This window comes from Cololabis saira, chromosome 20 (assembly GCF_033807715.1).
Source record: "Cololabis saira isolate AMF1-May2022 chromosome 20, fColSai1.1, whole genome shotgun sequence".
NCBI classification, from domain to species: domain Eukaryota; kingdom Metazoa; phylum Chordata; class Actinopteri; order Beloniformes; family Belonidae; genus Cololabis; species Cololabis saira.
Genome location: NC_084606.1, coordinates 20,598,337 through 20,610,824, shown reverse-complemented (window position 1 = coordinate 20,610,824; position 12,488 = coordinate 20,598,337). Strand labels below are relative to the sequence as shown.

The 12,488-nt window shown below is 42.8% G+C and overlaps 1 protein-coding gene across 3 annotated transcripts in view; it reads left to right on the top strand.

The window, feature by feature from the left end:
• The window catches only part of svep1 (sushi, von Willebrand factor type A, EGF and pentraxin domain containing 1), a 128,074-nt gene that overhangs the window by 83,579 nt on the left and 32,007 nt on the right, over positions 1-12,488 (top strand). For all 3 annotated transcript variants that reach the window (XM_061710550.1, XM_061710548.1, XM_061710549.1), the window contains 9 exons: positions 77-253; positions 1,914-1,998; positions 2,100-2,291; positions 2,532-2,699; positions 5,960-6,632; positions 6,717-9,445; positions 9,703-9,937; positions 10,285-10,440; positions 11,752-11,815. In XM_061710550.1, the coding sequence (XP_061566534.1) occupies positions 77-253; positions 1,914-1,998; positions 2,100-2,291; positions 2,532-2,699; positions 5,960-6,632; positions 6,717-9,445; positions 9,703-9,937; positions 10,285-10,440; positions 11,752-11,815 (4,479 nt within the window). The remainder of the gene's footprint in view (positions 1-76; positions 254-1,913; positions 1,999-2,099; positions 2,292-2,531; positions 2,700-5,959; positions 6,633-6,716; positions 9,446-9,702; positions 9,938-10,284; positions 10,441-11,751; positions 11,816-12,488) is intronic.

The window sequence follows — 12,488 nt, the reverse complement described above, 5'->3', positions numbered from 1 at the left end:
AGAAAACTTGAACAAATCTCTGTTCACTCTTAAATAATACTTTGCCTTTCCTTTTCCGTTGTTTGTGTGTATGTAGAGCCAGTCAAATGCCAAAACCCTGGGTCTCCAGAATTCGGTCACAGAGAAGACAGTAACTTTCTGATGGGCAGTGTGGTTGGTTTTGGCTGCGATCACGGTTACGAGATGATTGGCTCATCGCAACTTCTCTGTCTGGAATCAGGGACTTGGGATCATCCTGTTCCGTACTGTAGAGGTGGGTACTGTTGTCAACTCACATATCACATATGTTTTACATGCCACAAGTGTGTAAAGCCTCGTGTTCATTTTATCATTTGAAATAGCCCTCATCTAGCCGAACATAAATCACCCCAATGATTCTGATATTTATTGTGTTTAAAGTTATACACTCACCATAATAAGTTCCCATTTAAGCCTCTCCAAGGTCATACATAGTGCTGATTTCCATATGGTTTTATCATTTTATCAGCGGTTCTAAAGTTAGCATTAATAGAATACAGATTTTAACAAAAGGGTTGGTCAGCTCACTCTTTACATGTTTAATATTTTTTCCTTGTGGTTCTACCACAAGAGGGTGGCATTTTTCTGTTTTGAAAAGAGAAATAAGGAGTGTCATTAGGTGAGTTTTCAGGACCCAAATGATCCATTGGCATCGTTATTTTTTTGAAAACGTTGCTGGTAATGCTGTAAATCGAAAAAAAAGTACACCCAACAAGGCCTCCAACAGAAAACAAAGAAAATCCAAAAGATGGCAGGGTAGGCATGCAAACAGGCAAACAGATCACATTGAAAGACAGAGTGATAAGCAAGTAGGAAGGGAATGACAAGACAATATGTACTTGCAGTGAGATTACGAGACACAGGTCCAAACAGTCAGGATCAATGGGATCAAGCGAAGTTAAACAAGAACAAAACACACAAGGACAGAGACCTTCAAGATGAAACAGAAAACAAGTCACTAACATAAGAATGAAACTAAAAGACCAAGTAAAACACAAGAAAAGAAAGCAAAAGCCCTGGACCATTCCAGTAACTCTCTCCAGCTTGTGCTGATATCAGTTTTTCAAAAAGAGAAGAAGAAAATAAAGAATAAGTTATGCAAGCCAATATTGCCAAAAACTTGATTATTATTTTTCAATACTATTGATGAGGGCACTGAAAGTGTTACTACTTTATTTATATCTACCTTCAGCAGTATTTATAGGAAATAACATATTTTTTTTATACATTCAGACTAACTTTTCTCGCTTAACTATTAATTATTTTAAGATAAGATAAAAGCATTGTTTGATCACAGGAAAACATGCAACTCCACTTCAAGGATTTTTATTTTTGATTGCTTTACGTTACAGCAGGTGTCATCAAAGATTTAACACCTTCTACAGTGCTTAAATTACACTCCACAAACGTAGGATGTTTCCAGAGTGCCCACAGCTCTTTTACAACCTGACATTATGCAAAGTGCAAACATTGCTATAGAGGAGTGATTAGATTAGCAGTTTTCTTTTTGTCTTCTAATGTGCACTGAGCTGAAAGGCCTGATCCACGCCACGCCTCCATCTTGGCTCTAAGCCACATTCTTCCTCATTGAGTAAGGAGAGCTGATATTCTTGCTCCTGTGAACTGTGCCAGTCTGCTTCAGCAGGGATTCAGCCCACACTGGTTGCTGATTATCATACATAAATAGATTAAAAAAAACTTCCTTCCCTCTCTCAAAAAACTGGCTAAATATTGGAGAGCACCACGATTTTGGTTAAAATTTTACAAACAATTCTCCCCAGGAAACGAGTATGTCCACTGTCATAGTTAGGTATAAAAGGGAAGAGCCCAGTTTACTCAGCCACATTCACTCTGTTTCAGCACTTTCTGATAATTTTGTCAATGTTGTACTCTAGCGCTCTCGTGCCCGATACCAACAGTTCCAGAAAACTCCATCATGCAGGGAACCAACTTTACTTATGGAAGCAAGGTGACTTTCAGGTACCATTTGCATCCCTCGCAGTAAGACATCACCATTGTGATAAACCAACACTAACAATGTAATAACATGACAACTGTTTGTTGTTGATGCGGTCTTTCAGCTGTAAGAAGGGTTTCCTGCCTCAGATCCCCTACGATTTCCAGTGTCTGGTTAGCCTGAGGTGGAGTGGGACGCCACCTGTCTGTTATCCGTTGACGTGCGGGGGGCCACCAGCTGTGGAACACGGAGACTACATCCTTAAAACAAACACGTACCTGTCTACTGTTACATATGCCTGTGCTGAAGGGTACAGGTATGGATAAATTACCCTCTGTTGGTATTAAGATTTTTGGTGTAATAAATGTATTTTCGCCCACTATTTGCTTTTGTGTAAAATGAAGATATCATCATAGCAGTAATATTAAAACGGTCTTAACATATTGTGATTGAGCTAAAATAAGACGCCTAAAAAGTGACTTTGTTCTGTCAATTATGTAATTTTCTGTTCTTTGCAATAGTAAGAATCTAAACTAAGCACCATGTTTCTGCAAAGACCACAGGGCTCCATGGAAGTGATTTGTGAAGCGACAGGAGAGTGGAGCCGGCCTGTTCCTCGCTGTGTGAACATCCTGTGCAGCGAACCGCCACCGCTTAAAGATGCTGTGACTGTAGGAGAGAACTATGAACTGGGAAACAAAGTGTACTATGTCTGCAAAGAAGGGTAAATTTGTATTTATGTCTCTTTAATGATTATACTGTCAGCTTTAACTGAAACGTGTTGAAACGAAAGAATTATCAGTTTATTGAGTCTCACTGATACATTTGGCATCTGCTTTTGACACTTTAAATCATCTGTTTCAACATAAATGGGGGTTTTGGAGGCAATTAAGAGTGCTGATTCAGATTCAGAGCTTCTTTTTTTGTTTATTTTTTAAGAACCAATTGCGAAGAAACCACCATTTCAGAGCTAAACTGGTGCTACAAAGTTTCAAAACTCTGCTGGGCCATGGGCCATGATGTAAGAACCAGGTGGCAGAATTATCTTGACCAAGCAAAATGTTGTTCTTTCAAAATGGAAAGGAATTAACAAAAAAATTCAGACCCAAATCAATCTCCAGCAGTGTGTGGAGAAAACTGTCACCTTGTAATAAGGTTGTTTGCAAGGTGTAAAACAAATTTGATGGTGCAACTGTGCTTCAAAATGAAACTGACAGCATTTGTGACCTCAGTGGAAAAACAAACGTGGGGTATTTCGTTATTTATCAGCAATTATAATTATATAATTATATAGTAATTATAATTATAAGCAATGGGTATGAATCATTTTTTTTGCTGCATATGTCAATAAAAATAAAATAAAAATAAAAGCCAACTGTTGTTTAATAACCTTTATAAATGTGGGATGGCAATATTAAGACATTGACGTTTGAAACAAAGCAAGAGAAACGCTGTGATCTGCGTACATTGTACACCATGGTTCACTACAGAAACTCTGAGGGCTAAATCCACAAAAGGATTGCGCGGCTTTTGCGGCCGCTAAACCGGTGCAAATGAGACAAAAAGAGAGCGTCTAATTCACAAAGCACCCGCAAAGGGCGAATTGCACCACAAACTGAGCTGCCAAGCAAATAGTGTCATGGTGCGCCTGTGCCATTTGCATGCATGTAAATAAGATAAGATAAACCTTTAATAGTCCCACAGAGGGGAAATTTGCAGTTTACAGCAGCAAAGGGGATAGTGCAAAAACAAGAGGCATCAATAGAAAAAGTAATAACACAGTAATAATAATAACACACTATAAACAGTTAACTCGTATACAATAATAATAATAAGAAGAAAGATAAATAATAATAAATACTAGTATATAAAAAGATAACAGACGGATATTTACAGATGGATATTTACATAATTGCACGTTGCAGTGAGTGAAAGATATTGCACATTATTTCCCTTATGTACATTTATTGTCAGGTTGTATGTGGTCTACTGTGAGCAGGGCTGGTTGTGTAGTCTCACAGCTGCAGGGAGGAAGGACCTTCTGTAGCGTTCCTTCACACATTTAGGGTGAAGGAGCCTGTCGCTGAAGGAGCTCTCCAGCGCTCTGAAGGTGTCCTTCATGGGGTGCGAGTCCTTCTCCATCATGGATGACAGCTTAGCCATCATCCTCCTCTCTCCCACCACCTGCACTGTGTCCAGAGAGCAGCCCACGACAGAGCCGGCCCTTTTGATGGTTTTGTCCAGCCTCCTTCTGTCTGCAGCTGTGATGTTGCTGCCCCAGCAGACCACTCCGTAAAAGATGGCTGATGCCACCACAGTGTCATAAAATGTTTTCAGGAGTTTCTCCTGCACACCAAAAGCCCTCAACCTCCTGAGCAGATAGAGTCTGCTCTGGCCTTTTTTGTGGAGTGCAGAGGAATTAGTAGTCCAGTCCAGTTTATTGTTGAGGTGAACACCCAGGTACTTATAAGATGTCACCATCTCAATGTCCTTTCCCTGGATGTTCACCGGTGTCGGGGGGGGGTTTATTACACCTGCGGAAATCCACCACCAGTTCTTTGGTTTTCCCCGCGTTGATCTGGAGGTGATTCTGCAGGCACAAGTCCACAAAGTCCTGGGACAGTTCTCTGTACTCGCTATCATCTTCATCTGTGATGAGGCCGACAATAGCAGAGTCATCAGAGAACTTTTGTAGGTGACAGGTTGGTGAGTTGTAGGAGAAGTCAGCAGTGTAGAGGTAATATTAGGTAATATTCATACATTCGGCGCAAAATTGCCCCCTTTGTATGCAAATAAGCCTCATTGCAAAAACTGTCTAATTCACAAAGGCCAGCGCTATTTGCCACATGCAAAAATAGTGGAGCAAATACCGTCCTTTCGAAGCGTGTATTAACTGCGCGCAAACTCACTCCTCACTCCCGCTCTGTCTCTGTTTCTCTCTCTCTTCAATATCATTCAAGCCTGTGTGATACTAAGGGTGAAATCTACAGTCAGACATGACTGTACACAGTCAGATCAAGTGGGGTTGTGGACTTATCTCGGATTTAAAAATAAAAATAACAAGACGGAGCTCAGGATTCATCCATACAGTAAGGGGCTGCTTTATTAGAAACAATTCCACCATATAAACATATAAATCTAGAATGTGTGTGTTTAACAGCTGACCTGTAGGTGTGTGTAGCAAAACACAGAACATGAATTACCGTCAGATCCTGATCTGATCCCGATCCGGTGTTAATGAAGTTACTGCAAAACTTTATGGGCGTGTTTGCGCCGGCATATCATTAGAGCAAAATCTTTTGTGAATAGGACCTTAAAGCGGGGCAAATTGCAGGCGCAAATGCGGCGCAATTCACAGCGCTATTTGCGGGCGCAATCTATTCTTTGTGGATTTGGCCCTGAGTACACTAAATACTCTGTATATCGAAAAAGCAAACCAATTGTTAAAAACATTTCAAAGTTGAAGCCTAGCCCGGCACCTGCACGTGGTTCAAGCTGGTCAAAAGGGAGTGTCAAAATAGTGTGTGCCACATGAACCTCAATTTAACACCTTCTACACATTAAAACAGCACAATGTAACTTTCAGCTTTTGTTGAGTTTGGCGGCTCCTTTGGACAAAAGCGATAGTGCTTTACCAGTAGTGTGGAAGGGTTCCTACCATCCACCTCCAAGTTACATAGTGCCAGTGAAGGCGATACAGACCCCCTGCGACCATGACAGAGGTGTCATTAAACCTGTTGTAAGTTGATGTACCATCACAATGACTCTGGAAATATTATATTAAGGTGGAAAAGTTACATTGTGCTGCTTTAAGAATAAAAAAAGGTTATTGATTTCCTCAGCAGGGAATTTTTCTACCAGTGTCAAATTACAAAACAGCCACTATCTAATATCTTAAGTATCATTGTCATTAAACAGTAACAGCCGATTTTTAAGTTTTTTTGTGTGTTTTTTTTGTTCTCTTTTGTTTGATTACATATTCAGTTATACTCTGATTGGCCCGGAGACCAGAGAATGTCTCCGAACTGGTCAGTGGAGTGAAAGCTCGGCCCAGTGCGTCCCTCGCTCCTGTGGCCCGCCGCCTGCCATTGACCATGCCGAGCCCTACGAAAGCCACCAGCTGTTCGGAGACACAGCCAATTACTACTGCAAGGACGGGTACACCGCCAGCAATAACTCTAAGATGGTGTGTAATGCTCAAGGCGTATGGGCGCCCCCTGATGGCATGGAGGCTCCTCGCTGTATCGCAAGCTTCTGCCTACGCCCACCTGACCTGCTCCATGCCATTTTAGATTCAGTCAACAAAGCCAAATATGCTAGTAACACTGAACTGAGTTATAAATGCGAGGAGGGTTTCATGCTCAACACCACGGCCACGCTCCGATGCCTGATGGGAGGGACGTGGGAGCCTTCACCGTTCGAGATCAGCTGTGTGCCTGTGAGATGCTCCAAGCCTGAGAGCATCGAGCGGGGTTATGTGAGGGGAACCAACTACAGTTTTGGAGCTATGGTGGCGTACAGCTGCGAGACAGGCTTCCTGATCCGAGGGGAGAAGAGGAGGACCTGTAAAGCTAATGGAGAATGGGGAGGAGTTCTGCCAACCTGTGTACCCGTGTCCTGTTCTTCCCCTCCATTACTCAGGAATGGATACATCCAGGTTAGCCATAAAAACAGATACACATGAATTCTTCTTTTAAACGTATTAACAAATTAGATTACATAACTTTTTATCCTTCTTTAGGTCAGAGGTCGGTACACTTTCAGCAGCAAGGTAATGTATGCTTGCAACACAGGCTACAGACTGGTTGGACAACAGGAGAGATTTTGTCAAGCCAACCGACAGTGGTCCAACATTGACCCTCCCAGCTGTATCCTCTTGACCTGTGACCCTCCTCCTGTCATCGTCCATGGACATTACAAGGGCTCTGAGTTTCAGGTGGGCCGCAAAGTGGAATATTTCTGCGATGAGGGTTATGAGCTGGTTGGGGAAGCTATCTGGACCTGTCTCAAAAACGGAAGATGGGATAAGCCGAGGTCTCCACGCTGCTCTCCAGTTAAATGTCCAGAGCCACCATTGGAAGAGAACCATCTGGTCCTGAAGGGAGTAGACTCTGAAACTGGAACAGTGGAGCTGTCCTGCGAGGAGGGCTACATCCTAAAGGGGGCTCATATTCTTCACTGCACCCCATCTCAGGAGTGGAATGACACCTTTCCATTGTGTAAGCAAGTGTCTTGTGGACCACCGCCTGAAGTGACATTTGGTGGCCCTTCCTTAGCATCTCCACCATTCCCTTTTGGCTCTGTGCTGGCATACACTTGCATGGATGGTTTTACTTTCAGAAGAGAAGATTCTGTCTCCTGTTTATCCAGCGGGCAGTGGAGCACACCTCCAGAATGTATCCCAGTTGAATGTCCTCAGCCTGTGGAGGTTTCAAATGGTATTGTTGATGTCCAAGGCCTGATGTACCTCAGCAAAGCACTATACACATGTAGGACTGGATATAATTTAGTAGGCAACACCACTGTCCTCTGTGGAGAGAGGGGTATTTGGATCGGTGGTGTGCCTTCTTGCCGCCCTATTGAATGCTCCATCCCTAAACAGATAGCCCATGGGAAAGTGGTTTACAGGAAACTCCAGTTTGGTCATAGTGCAACCTACTCTTGCCGTCGTGGTTACCGCCTGCAAGGCCCAGAGGCTCTGAAGTGTCTGGCAAATAGGGAATGGGACTCAGAACCACCTGCTTGTGTGCAGATTTCCTGTACGTCACCACAACCAATTGAAAATGGTTTTGTGGAGGGACAAGATCACAGTTTTGGTGTCACCATTTTCTACAGCTGTTTTCCTGGCTTCCAGCTTGTAGGCCACGACCATTTAACCTGTGAGGAGTTTGGCTGGTCAAGCTCTGTTCCTGCATGCGTGCCATCAGACTGTGGCCTGCCTCCTCACATTGACTTTGGGGACTACGTCAGGGTGACAGATCTGGGAGGTGGATCCAGTTCTGCCGCAAAAGGCACAGAAACAGATGGACACTTGGATTTGAACTTCCTACATAGGACGCTGATTGAGTACCGTTGTCACAAAGGTTACGACATTACCAGCCACACAAGGCTGGTGTGTCAGGAGGATGGGGGATGGAATGGGACAGCCCCATCATGTGTCCCTGCAGAGTGTGAAACACCCCCCAGTCCACAGCATGGCTGGGTGAATGTGACCGATGCGTCATCGGGCAGTATAGTCAGATATTCTTGTGAGGAGGGACATGAGCTAAAGGGGGATTCTGTGAGGCAGTGTGTATCAGGCCAGCTGTGGACAAGTGATGCCCCAGTGTGTCGACCTGTGTCCTGTGGCAATCCAGGATCCATCCCTAATGGCACAGCTCATGGAGGGGATTTTGTTTATCCCGAGGTTTTGCATTTTGAGTGTACTGCTGGGTTCGTCCTCAAAGGCAGGGACACTATAACCTGCCAGGCAGATGGAAAGTGGAGTGGGCCGAAACCACAATGTGAGCCAGTGTCCTGCGGTCCTCCACAAGTCCCCAGTGATATTAACTTTGAGGGCAGAGAGTATATGTATAATAATGAAATTGAACTGAGCTGTCAGCCGGGTTTCATGTTGGAAGGAAAGTCTGTTAGTGTTTGCCAGGCTGATGGGACCTGGAGCCACGAGTCTCTCACCTGTGTGCGAGCCAGTTGTGGGAAACCTACTCCAATACATCATGGGTATGTGCTAGTGATAGGGCCAGAGTTTACCTACAAAAGTGTGGTTAAGTATGAATGTAAAGAAGGATACAAGATCAATGGAGACCCTATGCTTGCTTGTCAGTCAGATGGACTTTGGGATAAACCACCACCCCGCTGTGACAAAATTATCTGCGACCCACCTGAGGACATCAGTCATGGCTTTCTGAATGGCTCCAGCTTCTACTATGACGATGTGGTGGAGTATGTCTGCTTTGATGGCTATGTGGTGGTTGGAGATCCCATCCTGCAGTGCTCCTCTCAGGGTCTTTGGGTGGGTACTGTGCCTCAGTGCCACCCTTGTGTCTGTGCCCTGCCATCGTTCAAATTTGGAGTTGTTCTTGGAAATAACAATGCCTGCGGGGACACAGTGAACTTCCAGTGTGAAGGAGGCTACAGGCGGCTGGGTCCCTCTCAAGCAACATGTGAGAAGGGAGGGGTGTGGAGCCCCGGGGTGCCCGTGTGTGGCCGTGGGAGATGCAGTGTCGCCCCACCTGATGTTCCTAACGCCATCTTGCTGGGTGGCATTGCCACCTTCCCAGACACAGCTATATACAAATGTCGACCTGGCTACCTGCAAAGGGGGTCCCAGCACATCTCCTGTGGAAGAGACGGCAGGTGGGGGGAACCCAGGATCCGCTGTGAGCCTGTGAGCTGTGGAAAACCACCTGTAGTAGCTCACGCCCAGGTGACGGGAGATATCTTCACCTTCCCAAATAAGATCACATACAGGTAAACACTTTAACTACTTCTGAGGTCTTTCAAACAGATATGTTGGACATTAAAAAGCGGAAAGATTCATTCAGTTTTGATCAAGTAACTGGGATGTGTGTAATTATGTGAAAATTAGTTTGTAAGCTTGCACTCTGTTGCTTAACTCCAATTATGTAATTAAGAAACCTGTCTCTTTAAGTGATCTTAAGTACACCTTTACTAAGAAGGTTTATTTAATGAATAGCATAAAATATTGCATTTGTCCCTCTTCCCAGGTGTGAGGATGGTTACAAACTTGGCACAGAGACAGATGCTCTGTCCTGCAAGAGTGACGGTACCTGGTCCAAACACAGCATTAAGTGCCAGGCCACCCCCTGCCCTCTACCAACCAATGTATCCACCCCCAATCTGGTAATCAGTGGGTGGGAGCTCACCCCAGTTGGGGGCACCATCACCTTCTCATGCCCTCCTGGCTTCTACCAGCAGGGCTCACCCATTGCAAGGTGTCAGGTAAGAAAGAGCAACTTTGATGGTTTGTCTCTTTGCTTCTTAATCTCTGTGACCACCTAGTTTGCTTGACCTGAAATAATCATTATATGACAACCAGGAATATATCAGGAAGCTCATCTTGTGAACTTTGACTATTACATATTAACAGTGGACCCTGTTGAATCATTTCCAGAAGTGTATAGATCCGTCTGCTGCTTATATATATATGTATTATTCATCATCGCTGTGATTGAGGAAGTACATAGTCATTATGATTCTGTAAAAACCCATAAAGAAATTCCCCTCTATCTAAGAAACTGCAAGTAAATCTGTATTTCCTTGTTTTGTTTTTAATATGTTACAAAAAGTTGGGTGGAAGCTGGGCTCCAAGTCTCGCCTCAATTTCCTGTGAGATTGAGGTCTGTGAGAAACCTCTTTCACTTCTTCACGGTGTGATTGAGGGTGAAGGATACAACTATGGAGCCGTTGTGCTGTACTCCTGCCTGCCCGGATATGAAATGAAGGTGCTGCTCATCAGAATATATTTTCTTAAAACTTACTGCATATGTACAACACAAGTCAAACGGTTAGCTCAATATACAATGAGAAGAAACTTTTCAAAAATTGCAGCTGTCATGGTGAAATGTGTCCTTGAAGGATGTATTTCACAAGGTGTGGAATGTTCATAAAACCAGAAATAAACACAGAAAAAACAGTTTTAACAGTGATGCAGTCTCTGCACTGTTATTGGAATACATTGCTGTGTGGTTAGTTAGATAATGCCCGCTAGTCTCAACCTCATCTGTTATAGAGCTCTTTTCTCGCAAAGTGGATTTCAACAACAGGCTGCCCACACTGAACTAATAACTGCAATGAGTTCAGATAAGTCACGTGATTTCACATTAGCAGACAATAGGAGTGTTGAGTTGCTAAGCCAATAAAAAAAAGAAAAGAAAGCTGAGTCACTCAACTTCCTGATCCTCTGATGTCTGCTGAGCCTGTCCAGTTTAAATATTTACTACATGAGAGCCTTTAATGCACAGAGAACATGCTGCAGACCTGAATAGTGCTTAAACACCGTTGTTAAACATAAATGTAAAATTAGGCCCAGAAGCGTTTGGACAATTAGATAATTTTATGATTCTTGTCTTTGTACATCACCGCAATTAATTTTAAAGAAAATGACCAACAAGTGACTAAAGCGTGGACTTTATTAATGGAGGTACTTCAAACAAAAATACCTAATTTTTAGTGTATTTAGACAAAATTATGTAATTGTGGATATAACCTTACTTTGTAATACTTACAAAAAGTCTTTACAGTAAATGACTATCTGAAGAGAGGAGAACATGAGCATCAGTTCCCTCTGTGAAGATGCTCTGCCAGGATTTCACTGCAGCCACCTTCAGTTGTTACCTTGAGCCTTCAGTTTTGTCTTCAGTATCTGAAAAGCTGCTCTGGGAGGTTGAGATCAGGAGACTGACTCAGCTATTGAAGAATATTACGTTTCTTTGCGTTTTAGGAACTGAAGGCAACTCCAGATCAACTCCAGATGTTTTATCCGCCTCATTTGCTTGAAATCATGAGGAAATAGACTAACCTTTGACAATTAGCTTTTTTTTCACTCATCGGGGTACTTTGCTTAAATTAGTTGTAATTCGTAAATGGCAAATGCCATATTTTTGTGATACCTCTCATATGGAAGATTAAAGTTTAAACTTTTATTTCAAAATCAAATCAATGAAGTGTATAAAGACAAAATCCTGAAAACTCTTATTAATGTACATCAGTACTAGACTTATGGTCATCATACACATTTATCCTTTTTATTTCAGGGAGACTCTATCCAGACCTGCCAGGCAGACAGAACATGGAGCGGGAAGCAGCCAGTGTGTGTTGGTAGGTTTGTGAGCAAGTGCAACAGACTAGAAAATGCCTTAAATATATTCAAATAATTGTACTTAAGGCGATGTCAGAGCTGTTGCTAAAATTTCTGTCACTCTTCAAACATACACTGTTTTGACACTTTGCCACAGTAGTCTGACCAGCCAGCTAATGTATAAATGTCACTTTCAACATGGCAGCAGTCTGAACTGTGGCAGTCACAGACCAGTTGTGCACAAGTCTGAACATCTTTGGATTAGTCTGACCTATGTTAAGCTGTTACAAGGAATCCAATAGATGCATCATTAAATAAAGAAGGTTGCTGAGCAAACATTCATATACTCTCCTTCTTACACCTACTTTTGGCATGTTTCTCCCAACTACTGCAGGAACTATAAATATGAAATATGTCACTACCACATGTTGTAAGAACAATAAGAACTGTGTTGTACCTCACTTGAGTTACTCTTCAATCTTGCGTAAATGTCAAATATTGCACAGACTGTAACTTTCCTCATCACTTTTGCTGATACTTCTAAATAAGTTTGTAAGAGACATTAACATTAATTTGGCCATGTCTGAATGATGAGTGCTGTTAGTTTAAGAGGCTGAGAGAGCAATCGATATTATTTAATGCTAGTCTGAAAGGGTTTATCACTGAAAACACCCACAAAAATTACTAAAACAT